Source organism: Oryx dammah, unplaced genomic scaffold, assembly GCF_014754425.2.
Source record: "Oryx dammah isolate SB20612 unplaced genomic scaffold, SCBI_Odam_1.1 HiC_scaffold_11229, whole genome shotgun sequence".
Lineage (NCBI taxonomy): Eukaryota > Metazoa > Chordata > Mammalia > Artiodactyla > Bovidae > Oryx > Oryx dammah.
This window is the reverse complement of record NW_024080622.1, coordinates 1,480,321-1,498,085: the sequence shown is the minus strand read 5'-3', so window position 1 is coordinate 1,498,085 and position 17,765 is coordinate 1,480,321. Positions and strand designations below refer to the sequence as shown.

Genomic DNA, 17,765 nt, shown 5'->3' with positions numbered 1-17,765 from the left:
CTTATATGCAGAGTACATCATGAGAAATGCTGGGCTGGAAGAAGCACAAGCTGGAATCAAGATTGCCGGGAGAAATATCAATAACCTCAGATATGCAGATGACACCACCCTTATGGCAGAAAATGAAGAAGAACTAAGGAGCCTCTTGATGAAAGTGAAAGAGGAGAGTGAAAAAGTTGGCTTAAAGCTCAACATTCAGAAAACGAAGATCATGGTATCTGGTCCCATCAGTTCATGGGAAATAGATGGAGAAACAGTGGAAACAGTGTCAGACTTTATTTTTTGGGGCTCCAAAATCACTGCAGATGGTGATTGCAGCCATGAAATTAAAAGCCACTTGCTCCTTGGAAGGAAAGTTATGACCAACCTGGACAGCATATTAAAAAGCAGAAACATTACTTTGGTAACAAAGGTCCGTCTAGTCAAGGCTATGGTTTTTCCAGTGGTCATGTATGGATGTGAGAGTTGGAGTATAAAGAAAGCTGAGCACAGAAGAATTGAACTGTGGTGTTGGAGAAGACTGTTGAGAGTCCCTTGGATTGCAAGGAGATCCAACCAGTCCATTCTAAAGGAGATCAGTCCTGGGTGTTCATTGTAAGGACTTATGTTGAAGCTGAAACTCCAATACTTTGGCCACCTGATGTGAAGAGCTGACTCACTTGAAAAGACCCTAATGCTGGGAAAGATTGAGGGCAGGAGGAGAAGGGGACGACAGAGGATGAGATGCTTGGATGGCATCACAGACTCAATGGACATGGGTTTGGTTGGACTCCGGGAGTTGGTGATGGACAGGGAGGCCTGGCGTGCTGTGGTCATGGGGTCGCGAAGAGTCAGACATGACTGAGCAACTGAACTGAATTGAACTGAATGTTTCAAAAGCACACCAGCTTCATAATTCCTACCAAAGGGTGAACAAGGAAGATCTACAGGAGAAATATATCTTTCCTACTAGTCCTCTCCCTTTCAGGAACCTAAACAACAGCAACAGAATGACCACTTATCATTTTCTTGGGCTTTCTTTAAAAACATTTATAATTATCTGTCACTTGGCATGTGCCTGACCCCTACTGGGGACTAAGGACTGTCAGAGGCTCGCAGGGAAAAGCAGAGTCCTCCAGGAATGCAGAGCCAAGACGAAGAGTCTCCTCTGCCTCAGTCTTTGCATCTTGTAATATTTATACACCACATGAAATTACAGGATGAGGTGTTTTCTTGAAAATTTATCAGTCAGTCCCTGAAGAGATTAATAGAGGTACAATTTTTCATAAAGAATTCAAAGTTCCCTGTGAATAACTTTGATGCGAACTTTTCCAATATGTCACATGAATGTGAATGGACAACCTCAAGTATTTAGATTCATGGACTGCACATGGTAATTAATCTCACTGAGTTCATATACAAAAGGTTAAGCTGTCATTCTAATTGATGTGAGTCATAACAAATGCAAGTCATTAAATCTTTGCTGTCAAATTGTTGTGGCTTTTTCTTTGCTGATTTTAAAGAATATCCAAGCTAAATTATGTCCCGAGGGGCTTGAATTTCAGCCTTAATTTTCTAAATCTGTATCTTCCTTTGGATTTTGGGAAATTTTCCAAATTAATGTTAATAAAGATTTACAAAATCCTTGGGGGAAGAGGTCTTCTAACCATGAAATCAATAGTTAAATTACCAGGATTAAAAATATGTTTTTTATTTAAAAACATGTGCCCATGGAAGAATTACTTCAAAGTTTATTTTAGAAGAGAAACCCAAGTGTATGTACACATAGTGAACGTCCATAGAGTCTTATGGACTCTCTTTGAATGTTTAACAACTAAATGAATGGATTAACAAGAAAGCAATTTAGTGCTCTCAGAGCTCTAAGAGCTGTAATGCAGATTTGTTAAACTATACATCTTTAAAGCCCCATCCCAAGTACGAGCCACTTAAGGAGGCAGGTGTTACACCTTGATATCAAGAGGAGCCCAGTAGGAGTTAGCTAGATCCCAAAAAGGAGTAGCATGGACAGCCACATCCCCTGGGAAATAGCTACAATTTATGGTGATAAATGTTTGCTAAACCAAATGGTAGTAAACACAGTATCTGTGCTGGAAACATGGCTTTTTTCCCCAAGGTCTGTGATTGAAAACAGCCTTGCAGCATGCTACTTTTAGCAATTGGAACTCAAATGTATGGAGTCAGTACTGGGTTTCCCCTATAGATCTTCATCCCATAGAGCCTGAAGCCCTGCATAGAGGTTCTGTGGCAGGAGTTACTCTCAGGTGCCTTTGAAAATTCAGGGAGCAGCACTGCTGAAATCTCAATGTGTGTACAAATTACCTGAGAATCTTTTTTGAATGAAAGGTCTGAATTTTTTACTTCCAAATGGGGCCTGAGACTCTGCATTGCTAACCAGAGGCTAGGTGATGTTGAAGATACTGATCCATGGGTCACACTTCCAGCATCAAGGTCATAAGAGGTGGATTTTAAGCAATTAGAGTAAGCAGATACGGTATGAGGGAAGAGCACTGGAGCTTGACTCAGAGTCCTAGGTATATGAACATGATGAGTCACTTAACTTTTCTGAATCCAGATTTTCATATTAGAAAAATGAGTATGATAAGATAATAATACTTGCTGCATGAGATTGTTGTGAGAATTAATGTTATGTGAAAACTGACCAGAGCATTTGGTATATATTCATTGCTGAATAAATGATTGTTGATCCTATATAAACATAAGCGTACAATTCAGTGTTGGTAACTGATAAAGTTGAGGGACCCTTAGGTTATGTGCCCTTCATAGTTCTACGGGTTCTATTCTTATTCCACCTCTGTTGTCAATTACAGCGTCTAGAGTTTAGCAAGTGGTCAGTGTTTGTGGCATTACATTGATGGCAGCGTTGATCACTGCCAGTGTACATTTTTGGCTTCTAAGACACTGATGTCATACTAATGACCCAATGTTTCCCCATGGCACTAACAGGAAAGAGAACTTTCACCCAAAATAATAACTTTCAGGCCTTGAGTCTTCTTTGAATGAAAAATGTAATCACTGGGAGAAAACTAAAATAAAGAAGACCATCAGACCAATTTTCAATAAAAATATGAGGATAAAATAGCTGGTCATTCTTTGCCAGCCAGTATCTCATAATTTCACAAATTATGTATAAGAGCTCTCTCTCTTAGAAAAGCAAAGATGGACATGGGCAGTTTGTCTGGCTTGCTTCTACTAGGAGCCCAGCCTGCAATGGTGTAGCTAGTATGAGAGGGGCTCGAACCATCCTCCACGTTATAAAGTGGCTCCCATGCTGCCCAGGTCATGTGCCCAAAATTGCTCCTCTGAAGGTTAAACTTTCTATTTAAACAATTTATAAAATTTTAAATAGAATTCTCTAAAAATGCATAGCAGGAAATGGAAGGTGGAGAAATCAGTGAATAATCTTCAGCATCGTTTACATCTTAACATCTCTTTCCACTGAGAATTTGGAGACAGAAACTTGTTAGCACCTGGAGGAAGGAAGTCTAGTTTAATTTATTTGCAGTAAAATCCAGAGTGAATCCGTTAATCTTTGTTAAAAGAAATGAGATTTTCAAGTCTAATCAGAGGATTTAAAGTTTTATTAAAAGATATCCTTTTTTCCACTCATAATCTATAGGTCTCAGGAGAAAAAGGAAGAGGCTATCACCTTACTGAAGGATTCCATTAAATATGGTCCAGAGTTTGCAGATGCATATTCAAGCTTAGCTTCATTATTGGCTGAGCAGGTAATTATTTCCATTTAGTTTCACATAATATTTTCTTAACTGTTTCTGTTGAATGTATAAATTAATGTTATAATACACAGATTTTTTATATCATTTAACTTGTAAGTTCATAATGGACAACTAACCTGTATGTCAGTTTTCTTCTTGATAGAAATCACAAATCTAGGTTTCTCACTCCAGTATTCTTTGTGCATGTATGGGGTCTCTAGACTAAGATGGTCCATTATAAACCACTACTAAATTCTCTATCACTTTGGGACAAAATCCGTCATGAACAGTACGTGATATTTGCTTGTTTAATTACTAATTATTTATATTTTTCTGGGGAATTGCTAATGGACTAAGATCTCTGAAACAATTACCAATAATCTTATAGATCCTATGTCTTAATACCTATCAGAAGATCACAGAGTCACATAGGACAGGCTCCTAAGAGAGAACATTTTTCATGGCATAAAACGGAGAAGTATTTTGATTTCCCTCCTTTTCACTGTATCTAAAATTCCCAGGTGGCTCAGTGGTGAAAGAATCCACCTGCCAATGCAAGAGACGTGGGTTCAATCCTTGGGTTAAGAAGATCCCCTGGAGGAGGAAATGGCAACCCACTCCAGTATTCTTGCCTGGGAAATCCATGGACAGAGGAGCCTGGTGGGCTGCCGTCCATGGTGGTGTAGAGTCAGACACGACTAACTATATACGCAGGCTCCTGGCCACAAACCATTTGATCCCACCTTTCAGTGGCCTAGATGCATGCCCCATGCTGTGGGAAAACAAGTATAAATTGTCTTCTCTAAATTTATGATAGAGTTTTGTTGACACACATAAGTGCCCTCAATAGAAGGTAGATTCTGCTATTATACAATTTCCAGATTGTCTTTAAAATTAAACTCAAACTCAACACCTTTGAAAGATGCCCTCCAGCATTGACTTCAATGTAATGAATGATTTGATGTTGTCAGGTACACAGGGGTGCAATTTGCATTTGAAAAACCTTGGAGATTTCACCAGGAAACAAAATTAGAACATTCAGTGGCTATTTAAATGTCAGAAGTGATAAATCTAGTTGTCTTGCTCTGCTAGTCTCCGTATAGTGTAGGTGGGCTTTAGACAAAGGCCTGTGTCTGTAGTGAGTGATTTTAATGCATGTTTTAACACAAAGTTTAAGCTAAAATGATGATGCTCATGTTTTATGGTAGACATGACAGTCCTCAGCTGCCTTGGTTTATGTTGAAGCAGACACAGTAGGAGTTTCCTGGAGAAAAGATTCCATTATTAATTCCCTTTTCTCACTTTATCCTGGCTCCTTCATTTTCATAGGAAGACCTTCGCCTACCTCTGCCTGGCTGGTGGCTTGCAGCTACTCAGACAAGCCACACAGTTATGGCCTTTGCACTAACTGTGCCCTTTGCCTGCAGCACTGTTCCCCCAGACATCTTTGAGTTTCCTTCCTCATCTTGTGCTGGTTTCTGCCCAAATATTTCTGTGTGGAAGGGCTATCTATGATTACCCTTTTGAAACAACTCCGTCACTGCCCACACGTTCTTTGATTTCTCTCCGAAGCATTCATCACCATCTAACATACATTTATTTACGTCTGTGATCTTTCTCCCACCATTAGAATATTTCTGTGAGCCAATCTCCATGAGAATGGCTGTCTTTTTTATTCATGACCTTCCCCCCTTGTCTGTCACACTGTATGCAGTCAGTAAATACTGAGTGAATGAAAAGTGAAAGTCACTCCATTGTGTCTGACTCTTTGTGATCCCATGGACTATCCAATCCATGGAGTTCTTCAGGCCCGAATACTGGAGTGGGTAGCCTTTCCCTTCTCCAGGGGATCTTCCCAACCCAGGGTTCGAACCCAGGTCTCCCGCATTGCAGGCAGATTCTTTACCAGCTGAGCCACAAGATGAATGGATATGATCTGAAGACCATGTAACCCCTCCAGTCCAGCACATGGCCAAGGTTTTACTCATCTTTCAAGTAGGGCTGGGCATGTGGGCAGTGTTTCATGTAACAAACTGTGCCTCAGGGTCATGCTCTTGTGCTGCAATGAGGGACAGCGTGAGAACGGCCAGGTGAAGTTACTCCTTCCAGCTGCAGACCAGGGTTGGGTTGAGGCCAGCACCTGCTACATTGTTCAGTGGCTTTTGGATGAGGACTCAAGGGAAAATTTCTCTCATGACTCAATATTAGGTTTCTCCTGAACTACAAGTTTATTGCTTTATTTTTTAATCTAACACATGAAAAATCTTTCAGATGCTAAGAAAATCAGTCCTAGCTTTGTCTCCATTGGCCCCACCCCAAATGCGTGCCGTCTCAGCAGGATAGGCTACTTTTCCGTGTGTGCTGCTTTTACTGGGTTTATCATTTTCCTTAACAGTTTGTTTTATTCAATTTTTGTTCTCTGTTTTTGAAAGCTGCTTCAATTCTCTGTAAATGAATAAAGCACCGCATTAAAATCAGGCTTTCCTAGTAGCTCAGTTGGTAAAGAATCCACCTGCAATGCAAGAGACCTGTTTCAATTCCTGAGTCGGGAAAATCCCCTGGAGAAGGGATAGGCTACGCACTCCAATATTCTTGGGCTTCCTTTGTGGCTCAGCTGGTAAAGAATCTGCCTGTAATGCAGGAGACCTGGGTTCGATCCCTGGGGTGGGAAGATCTCCTGGAGAAGGGAAAGGCTACCCACGCCAGCATTCTGGCCTGGAGAATTCCAAGGACTGTATAGTCCATGGGGTCACAAAGAGTTGGACACGACTGAGCAACTTTCACTTTCAAGATCAGTCACATCTTTTTTTTTCTTCACAACTTGTCAGGACATACAAGAAACATTTAATTGTTCTTCCTGATGAAAATTACCCTGAAGGTAAAAGACAATGTCACTCACTCAACTAATACATAACTAATAGATAACAAGGTATGTTGTTTTAGGGGGAGCTCTTACCAACACTGACATAGTTCCTTCTCCCTGTAATGCCATCTTTTCTTTCTCTCTTTCTAAATCATCCTCATTTTTCAATTCAACTTTCACTTCCTCCCCCAACACTCGCCCACCTCCCCATCTCATGGGGCGTTAGATTTCCTTGGAGCTTTTATGAAATGTTCAGGAACATGCATCAGTGCACAAACCAATCACATATTTTTATTTCTTGAATTAATATCTGAACTATATGATGTAAACAGTTTATCAGGTTTATTTTTCCTCACAAGACTGCAAGTTTCTTTAAGAAAAGCCATGTCTTTCTATGCATACTGCTTCTCTAGGGCTCAGGGTTCAGTTCAGTTCAGTTCAGTTCAGTCACTCAGTGGTATCCGACTCTTTGCGACCCCATGAATTGCAGCACACCAGGCCTCCCTGTCCATCACCAACTCCTGGAGTTCACTCAAATTCACGTCCATTGAGTCAGTGATGCCGTCCAGCCATCTCATCTTCTGTCATCCCCTTCTCCTGCTCCTAATCCCTCCCAGCATCAGAGTCTTTTCCAATGAGTCAACTCTTCGCATGAGGTGGCCAAAGTACTGGAGTTTCAACTTTAGCATCATTCCTTCCAAAGAACACCCAGGGCTGATCTCCTTTAGAACGGACTGGTTGGATCTCCTTGCAGTCCAAGGGACTCTCAAGAGTCTTCTCCAACACCACAGTTCAAAAGCATCAATTCTTCGGCACTCAGCCTTCTTCACAGTCCAACTCTCACATCCACACATGACCACAGGAAAAACCATAGCCTTGACTAGACGGACCTTAGTCGGCAAAGTAATGTCTCTGCTTTTCAATATGCTATCTAGGTTGGTTATAACTTTCCTTCCAAGGAGCAAGTGGCTTTTAATTTCATGGCTGCAATCACCATCTTCAGTGACTTTGGAGCCCCCCAAAATAAAGTCTGACACTGTTTGCACTGTTTCCCCATCTATTTACCATGAAGTGATGGGACCGGATGCCATAATCTTCGTTTTATGAACATTGAGCTTTAAGCCAACTTTTTCACTCTCCTCTTTCACTTTCATCAAGAGGCTTTTTAGTTCCTCTTCACTTTCTGCCATAAGGGTGGTGTCATCTGCATATCTGAGGCATTTTGGTCAGAAATGATAAAGTTAGAAGAAAAGGAACATACATAGTGATCTAGTTCGTCAATTTGTTGTCATGATAGGTGGGTTAACACTTCTGAAACTAATTTATGTGTACCAATGGAAGTTGGTAGGAGACAAATTTCACACTTTCTGAAAAGCAGTATGAAAAGGCAAAATGATAGGATATGGAATAGAAACTCCCCAGGTCGGTAGGTGCTCAGTATGCTACTGGAGATCAGTGGAGAAATAACTCCAGAAAGAATGAAGGGATGGAGCCAAAGCAAAAACAATACCCAGCTGTGGATGTAACTGGTGATAGAAGCAAGGTCCGATGCTGTAAAGAGCAATATTGCATAGGAACCTGGAATGTCAGGTCCATGAATCAAGGCAAATTAGAAGTGGTCAAACAGGAGATGGCAAGAGTGAACATCGACATTCTAGGAATCAGCAAGCTGAAATGGACTGGAATGGGCTCAGGATACTTCACTGTATAATGCAAGCCAGGCAAGCATACATGCAGCATCTCTGGACTTCATGCACTTCCGGGTCAGTTCCCCAAATTAGGAGAATTTGACAGTGAACCAGGTACCTATTCTAGACCCCACTTCCTAGTAACACCTGTGCAAACTTGAGTGAGAAGTGTTCCACCTCTCTGGGCCTCAGTTTCCAAATCTAAAATTGATAACTACTCTAAATTACCTTCCCTAACTCTCATGGCTCTAACATTTTAAGAGCGTCTAAAAGTACCTCCTTTAAAGTCAACTAAGTGCTGATGAACTTTTTCATGAATAACTTAAGGTTTCACTTCAATTAGTGCTATTGTTTCTATACAAGTAAAGTATTAACATGTTATATTGTGAAAAGCGATTTGCCTTAATAAATATCCAAGTTTCAAGTTGTATTCCTTTTGTAAATTGATGAACTCCAAGTTCATGAAAAGTTACTTTATTAAAAATGATGACAATGTTTGGTGACACTGAAATTTTAGTCCGTTCATCAATAGCTTACTGTTAACAAATTTTATAGACATATATTGGAGAAGGCAATGGCACCCCACTCCAGTACTTTTGCCTGGAAAATCCCATGGACGGAGGAGCCTGGGAGGCTGCAGTCCATGGGGTTGCAGAGTCAGACACGACTGAGCGACTTCACTTTCACTTTTCACTTTCCTGCATTGGAGAAGGAAATGGCAACCCACTCCAGTGTTCTTGCCTGGAGAATCCCAGGGACACGGGAGCCTGGTGGGCTGCCATCTCTGGGGTCACACAGAGTCAGATACGACTGAAGTGACTTAGCAGCATAGACATATATATCTGTAAAACATAGTATTAATATATACATATATATATATGTTTAAAAAGGGCAACATATATACACTCTCTCAGTTATGTTTTAAAAGTGTCAGATGCCTTATTTAAAATCAATTATGGGGTAAATTCAATTTTTGAGTACCATAATGGCAAACTGATATAACACTATGGCATGCCACATAAAGTTATAAATAAGTTTTAAGAAAAAACAAATTATACTATGACCACGACCTTTCCTTACATACAAAGATCACATCTTTTGCCACCCTTTCTTATTCTCCATTCAAATGTAAAATACTGTGAACTTGAAGAATGTAATTGAAAGATTGAAAGGTTCTTCTGCTCCTTTGGGCAATTGATTTTAACATCAGAGAGAGCTCGTGAGAGAGTAGCTGTTGGGCATAACTCAGGATTGCTTTCGCTCTCTAACTTTCAGCATCTTATCTTCATGCTTTGAATTATTTAATAAAAGAATGCTTCAGATGCACAAGCACCAAGCTCATATCCTTTGTTAGCAAATAAATCCATTTCTTGATAGCACAACTTTATTAATCAGCATTCCAGAAAGCAAACCATAGTCAACCTGTAACACACTGGTCACCGTTCTGTCACTTTACTGGTCATCTTCCAGGACCACCATATGTGCGCGTGCCGAGCCCATGCTCACTGTGGTCGTGGTGGCCCACAATGATAGAGAACCCTTTCCTGTATGGAGTTGAAATCAATAGTCCTGTGATTTGCTCCCCCTGGGCTGGGCCCAAGGGATAGCTTATTGAACACAGCTTTTAGATTTCGGGTTTTTTAAATTTCTTTGTTCTTAATTGGAAGGTAATTGCTTTACAATGTTGTGTTGATTCCTGCCATACATCAACATAATCCAATCATAGGTACACATATGTCCCCTCCCTCTTGAACCTCATTAGAACTGACCCATCCACTTCATTAGAACTGACTCAAATGCGTTCCTTTTCATGGCTGAGTAATATTCTATGGTTTATGAGCACAACCGCCTTGTCATTTTTCTGAACAACTCTTTTCTATACTAAACTTGTTTCTAGTTTACCCTGATTTCTAAATGCTTTCCTTCTGGTCATGTGCTTTACATAGGGTCTGGATTGCCCATTTTCTCTATGACAAAATGGCTCCCAAATGGAACTGGTTTCTTCAATTATAGTTTGGTAGTTTCAGGAGGATAAGAAATACTTCCCTGGCTTGAGACTATGTTTCTATTGCATAAAACCCTAAAATTAATGATATTAACTGTTTCAGACTTTGTCTGAAACTAACACTGTGCTCCTTATTCTGTTGGAACTTGAAGGTAGCAAGTAAATCTATTTGGACATAATAGAGAATTTGAGAGAGAAAATCTGTAAAGCAGGCCAATAATTTGAAAACACCTAATATGAAGGAGCATATTAAGGCCCATGGTGGAGCACAGATTTGAAAGTGATATATAATAGGAAGAAAGTTAGGTGTCTGAAGAAAGTGTTTTAAACATTGTAGAAATATGGCAGCATTTTGGAGAAGGCTTTTAAATGCATAGAGAGCCATGTTTCAGGAAGATGGTGTGGGAATGGATAAACTCTATTGTGGAAGAAGAAACCTTTTGTACTTACAAACTGTGTGCATCTGAAGGCTGAAAGAGACAAATATTAGAAAATTAAAAACTCCAGAGCAGAGCATGTAAGGGACTTAGAAGGTATATGGCCAATGAGAGCTGTGGGGAAACCAAGGAGAAGCAAGATTTCCAAAACAGAAGAAATAAAATTACACTAATAATATTAAAACCTAATGGAAAACATGGAAAGATCAAAGAAAATAAAATTCACCTTTCACCCCTAGTATCTGGAAACAACAAATATTACCATTTTTAATATACTGCAGTTCTTTTTAATATACTGACTTTTTCCAGTGGAGGTATAATTGAGATATTGGGGGCTTCCCAGGTGGCACTAGTGCTAAAGAACCGACCTGCAGGAGAGTAAGAAACATGGGTTCAGTCCCTGGGTTGGGAAGATCCCCTGAAGGAGGGTATGGCAACCCACTCCAATATTCTTTTTTATTTAAAACTTTAACTACAGTTATTTTATTTTTTGGTCAAATTTATTTATTTTTAATTGAAGAATAATTGCTTTAGCATATTGTGTTGGTTTCTGGCAAACATCAACATAAATCAATCATAGGTACACCTATGTCCCCTCCCTCTTGGGTATCCCACCCCTCTAGGTTGTTACATAGCACCAGTTTGCCACTCCAGTATTCTTGCCTGGAGAAATCCACAGACAGAGGAGTCTAGTGGGCTACAGTCCATAGGGTTGCAAAGAGTTGGGCACAACTAAAGTGACCTAACATGCATGCATGCATAATAAACATATTTGTTTCAGATATACAATATAATTAATGATACAATATTTGTATATCTTACAAAATGATTATCACAATAAGTTCAGGACCATACATAGTTACAAAATTTTTTGTGTGTGATAAGAACTTTTAAGATTTACTCTCGATGCAAGACAGTGTCATTAAGTATGCTCACCATACTATACATTACATCCCTAGGACTTAATCACCTTATAAGTGAAAGTTTGTGTCTTTTGACCCCCTTCACAGATTTTATCCACCCCTTTCCCCTGCCTCTGGGAATCTATTCTCTGTGCTTATGATCTTGGTGGTCTGTTTTTTTTTTTTTAATATTTAACTGAAATATAGTTGATATATGATATTATTGGGCTTTTCTGGTAACTCAGCTGGTAAAGAGTTTGATTCCTGGGTTGGGAAGATCCACTGGTGAAGGGATAAGCTACCCACTCCAGTGTTCTTGGGCTTCCCTGGTGGCTCAGATGGCAAAGAATCCGCCTGCAATGCAGGAGACCTGGATTCTATTCCTGGGTTGGGAAGATCTCTTGGAAGAGGGAACAGCTGCCCACACCAGTATTCTTGCCTGGAGAATTCCGTGGACAGAGGAGCCTGGCAGGCTACAGACCATGGGGTTGCAAAGACCACTTTCTCCTGCCTCTGGGAATTTATTTTCTGTATCTATGAACTTGGGCCAGGTTTTTTTTTTTACATTTTTTTAATTGAAATATAGTTGATATATGATATTATATGTTACAGGTGTACAATATACTGATTCACAGTTCTAAAGATTATGCTGTATTTATAGTTATTATAAAAATTGGCTGTATTCCCTGTATTGTAGAATATATCCTTGTAACTTATTTCATACATAATAGTTTGCATGTCTTAATCCCCTGCCCCTATATTGCCCATCCCCCCTTCTTTCTCCCTACTGATAACCACTGGTTGTTCTATCTATGAGTCTGTTTCGTTTTTGTTATATTCACTAGTTTGTTGCATTTTTGAAATTCTACATATGAAAGTGAAGTGAAAGTGTTAGTCACTCAGTCATGTCCGACTCTTCGTGTCCGACTCTTTGCAACCCTATGGACTGTAACCTATCAGGCTCCTCTGTCCATGGAATTCTCAAGGCAAGAACTGGAGTGGGTAGCCATTCCCACTCCAGGAGATCTTCCCTACCCAGGAATTGAGCCCAAGTCTCCTGCATTGCTAGCAGATTCTTTATCATCTGAGCCACTCAGTTCAGCTCAGTCGTGTTTGACTCTTTGCGACCCCATGAATCGCAGCATGCCAGGCCTCCCTGTCCATCACCAACTCCCGGAGTTCACTCAAACTCAGGTCCATCGAGTTGGTGATGCCATCTAGGGAAGCCCAGTTCCACATATAAGTGATATCATACAGTATTTGTCTTTCTCTGATTTATTTCACTGAACATAATACCCTCTATGTTGTTGCAAATGGCAAAGTTTCATTCTTTTGTATGGCTGTGTAGTATTCCATTTTGATAGATAGATATAGATGTAGATATATTAATATAATATATTATTTATCCATTTATTGGTTGATGAACACTTAGATTGAGTCCATATCTTGGCTGTTGGAAATAATGCTGCTATGATATTAGAGTGCATGTATCTTCTCAAAATGGTGTTTTGGGGTTTTTTGGATATATAATCAGGAATTGAATTGCTGGGTCATATGATAGTTCTATTTTTAGTTTTTGAGAACTTTACCACTAGCACCACCTGAGAAGCCACCTGCATCTCCTCTTTGGGAGAATATCTATTCAGGGCTTCTGCCCATTTTTCAATTACATTTTTGTTTGTTTGTTTTGATATTGAGTTGTATGAGCTCTTTATATATTTTGGAAATTAACTCCTTATCAATCATGTCATTTGCAAATATTTTCTCCCATTCAGAAAGCTGTCTTTTTGTTTTGTCAATGGTTTCTTTTGCCATACAAAAGCTTTTAAGTTTAATTAGGTTACCATTGTTTATTTTTGCTTCTATTTCCTTTGCTGTAGGACACAGATCCAAAAAAAATTGTGCTATGATTTATATCAAAGAGTGTGCTAACTATATTTCCTCTGGAGTTTTATGATTTGTGGTCTTATATTTAGGTCTTACCCATTTTGAGTTTATTTTTGTACATATTGGAGAATGTTCTGATTTCATTCTTTTACATGTAGCTGTCTAGTTTTCCCAGCAACATTTATTGAAGAGGTTGTTTTTCTCCACTGTATATTCTTGCCGACTTTGTTGTAGATAATTGATCGTAAGTGCATAAGTTTATTTATGAACTCTCTACTCTGTTCCATTGACCTGTGTGACTCTTTTTGTGCCAGTACCATACTGTTTTGATTACTGCAGTGATGTAGTATATTCTGAAGTCATGGAATATGATTCATGTTTTTGTTTTCTGTGGGATTTTTATATGTGAGATTATATAACATTTATCTTTCTCTGACTTATTTCAGTTAGCATAATGTCCTTAAGTTCTATCCATGTTGCTGCAAATGGAAAGATTTTGTATTTTTTTGACTGAATAGTATTACAGTGTATGTGTGCATATATGTGTGTGTGTATGTGTCACATTTATTTATCCATTCATCCATCAATGGACACTTTTTGTAGCTTGGCTATTGTAAATAATGTTGCAGTGAACATACAGGTGGAAATATCTTTTCAAATTAGCATTTTTTGTTTTCATGCTTAATAGTCACATGTAATTTATATCCTATTCTTTTGACTTGCTATTATGTTATATATAAATTATACATATTTTCATACTGTTAAATGATCTTCATAAATACCACTTTAATACCTACTTACTAGTTTATGAAATGCTGAATTATAATTTATATAATAATATCTTAAGTATTGGTCATTCAGGTTCTTGTGTGTGTGTGTGACTTTTTCTTCTTTATGATCCAGTGTTTTGGATCATTTCCTAATGATAGATTTCCAGAAGTATTCCCATATCAAAGTGTATCTGCATATTTCATGACTCTTGAGATGCATTCCTAAGATGGTTTCTAAAAGAACAGTACTAATACAGAATACCACCAGCAGTCTGTAACCTCTGTCTTGAATGTTAGTGGAACATTTAAATGGAAATAGCATGTGGACAGGTGACAGTGCAAGAGATCAGGACTGGAAAGATAGATTTAGGACTTCAAGTAAATGCATCTATATTATGGTTAGCTAATTTATCTTAGGAGAAAATGGAAGAGTAGTGTGTCGGGGGAACCTTAAAGAACTGTTAAACCTCCTCATTTTGCAGATAGAAATATGAGGTGCACAGAATTAAGTTTGCTCAAGGTCATACAGATAACTAGTGTCAGGACCAAGAATGGGGCCTGTAACTTGACTCCTCTCCCACTGCTCTTTCAGCATATGATGCTGGGGTCCCAGGATTGGACTGTGGTAATAGGCTGTAGTTAATGAGGTTAGGAGTACAAGTATCCATGTGGAAAAGGAGAAGAAAAACGATAGACAACACCCAGCAGGGTGGGTTGTCATAGATGTTAAATACCTAAAAGGATGCAGAAGAAAGTTGCCACTCTGTGTCTACTGCAGCACAGAAGTCAAGAAAACAGAATAGAAAATAAACTCTTAGGTTCAAAGTTTAAGTGGTCTCTGGCTTACTAGTCTCTTTTGGTTCTTCATTAGCATTCAGAACTGGCTATACTCCAGCTTCACAGATAGGGTTGTAAACATTTACAAGCCCACCATCATTTTTAACCAGCCTCCTCTTGCCATGGATTATATAGCTTGCATTGCACATCAGTAAAGGAAATGAAGTTAACATTATCATCCTGTAAATTATAACATTATCACTGTAAATTATTGCCAGCCTATGGAAAAACTCAATTAATTAATTTGATAACACTTAAAATATGTTTCTTTAAGTGTCTGGGGATATGACTTTAACTGATATAAGAATGGAAAGAAAATTGGAACAATAAAATATAAATTAGAAGTATAGATCAAAAATAAGGTCGATTTCTCTTGTTTGACAAGTGCCATCTTTGGGATAGATTCAGGCACATATACCATTGCATGTATGGTCAGGTCACCTTGAGCTGAACCCTAACATAATAATTCATCGATTTAAGTGTTCAATTCTTATTTATTGAGCACTTAAGTATCACCAAGTATTAGAAGAAGTTGCAAGTATGGGTCTTAACTCATAGAACTTAGAGTCTAAAAGAGAAGAATACTCTTAGGGGAATAATTACCACCCTCTGCCCAACACCTCACCCAGTTGTGACAAATGTGCAAAGAGAGTACCAGTGAGAGGGTCACAGGGACCTGATCTCATGTGAGTATGGTGTTTGGGGAGAGGATCACTGCCCAAAGAGTGAAATTCAGCTTGGTACCTTAAGAACATATAGATATTAATGAGATAAAAAATCATTAGGAAAAGTTTTCTGGCTATAGAAATTAGACCAGGTGAGGGCTGTGCAGTGGGAACAGTGTGATTCCTTCCTCTTAGGGGAGCAAAGTTGTGTGCCTGAAAGTACGTAGAATGACGACAGAAGAACAGGAGAACCGTTTGGAAATGGGAAAGCTGCAATTCCATGAACATGTAGCTCCCCTTCCACTCTTCCTGGTATCTCTTTCTCTTTTTTTTTTTTTTTTTTTTTGCGGGGTGTGGGGGTGGTTTCTTTGGCCACCCTTTTCCTGGTCTGTCGACTGTTACACACTGTCACATTTGTCATACTTTCTCTTTAGCTTTTATGATTCTTAGCATTTCCTCTTTAAAGTCATCATTTCTTTCTTAAATTGTCACAGGGTGATGTCAATCACAGTCTGCTGGGTGAGGAGAAAATTGAGGATTAGAAATACCCAAATTCCTTGATGAGGAGGGATGCCAAGTTAATTGATTCATTTCAGTCAAATGCAAAAGAGTATTAGACATCTAAATTTTGCCAGCACCTTTCTCATAAACGTCCATGTCAGTGACTGATGGGGGAAGAACTGTTTAATAAAGAAAGTAAAAGCAAAGGAGAGGGTGAGAAAAGAGGCATCTCTGCTTTATGTTCTGAGCCATTGTGTCTTAAAGAGCTGCCTGGAGAAGTCACTGACATGAATTTAAATGTCGAGTGGTCCTACCTACATTTGCCAGGCTTGTAATGGTAAATAGTCCTTTGGCTAATGGGGAGACCCCTGACAGATCTGTGTGCACACATCGTTGGTCAGAGTCAAAGGGCTGGGAAGCAGACCAGATGCACAGCCGTGATATCAGAGCACACACCCTTCCTGCTCCATCCCCGTTGGTCTTTCACCACTTTGGAATATCACAACCTACACCTGCCATACAGTAAGAACATGTTACAGGCATTCATTGAGCAGCTGTTCACAAAGGGTTGACTAGGCCTCCTGTGGTCCAAGAAGGTTTATGCAGTTTTTATAATAGTTACAGGTAATTTGCCTTTTTTACTCTAATTATTTCCCAAGTATACAGTAGTTTTTTATAGGCTATGTGATGTATTCACAGTCATGAAAAGAATATGAAAATATTCTCCCCTTTCCAACTGAATGTCTGTGTGAGACCACATTCCTTCACATACTTCGGCTAAAAAACATACAGAAATAGATTAGTATAAAAGTAAATATAAGAACCCAGCTATCTTCTATCAATCCAGTTATTTAAACTACTTGGAAAAATAGAAAATAATATCAGTCTTCTCACTAATTTTTTTTTGCTTTGGAAAAATATATTTTCTTATGAATATGTTATATTGGTTTATTATTTTAAGTAAATATAGTTTATTATCAGTTTATTAAAGAAAAATATCTGCTTCATTTCTGTTGTGGTAAATGTTCATAAATGTACATCATATAAACCAAGCTCTTTGGGGTCCTCAGTAAGTTTTAGAGTGCAAACCAGAAGTTTGAAGATAGCTGCATTGAGCCCATGTCCATTTGCTCTCCTGGTTGCTGCAGTTTGAACTATAAGAAATCTTTTCCAGACATATCAGTTGGCCCGAGAGTAAATGACTAAAGGCCCATTTTCAGATCTACTTCTCACTTTCCCTTCGTTGAGGTGAAAAGCATGCCATGTCGGTAATTACAGCACGTACAGTGTGGAGATGTTGACAGTATTTTATCTCTCCCCCCGGGCTCTTTGGTTTCCACCCCACTGAAAATTCTTTTGAGCCTTGGAGTGGGGCCCATGGCTGCACACTGCCCATTTTTAGCCACTGTCCTCGAAGGCTGATTTCATGCTGAGGCAGTGGTTGGTTGGGGACTCTGGTGGCCATATTATTTGTCA

The 17,765-nt window shown here is 39.1% G+C and overlaps 1 protein-coding gene across 1 annotated transcript in view; it reads left to right on the top strand.

Annotated features, from left to right (window-relative positions):
• Positions 1-17,765, top strand: part of LOC120861143 (protein O-mannosyl-transferase TMTC1) — a 302,613-nt gene that overhangs the window by 262,266 nt on the left and 22,582 nt on the right. The window contains exon 13 of the mRNA XM_040236782.1: positions 3,638-3,746. Within this exon, the coding sequence (XP_040092716.1) occupies positions 3,638-3,746 (109 nt within the window). The remainder of the gene's footprint in view (positions 1-3,637; positions 3,747-17,765) is intronic.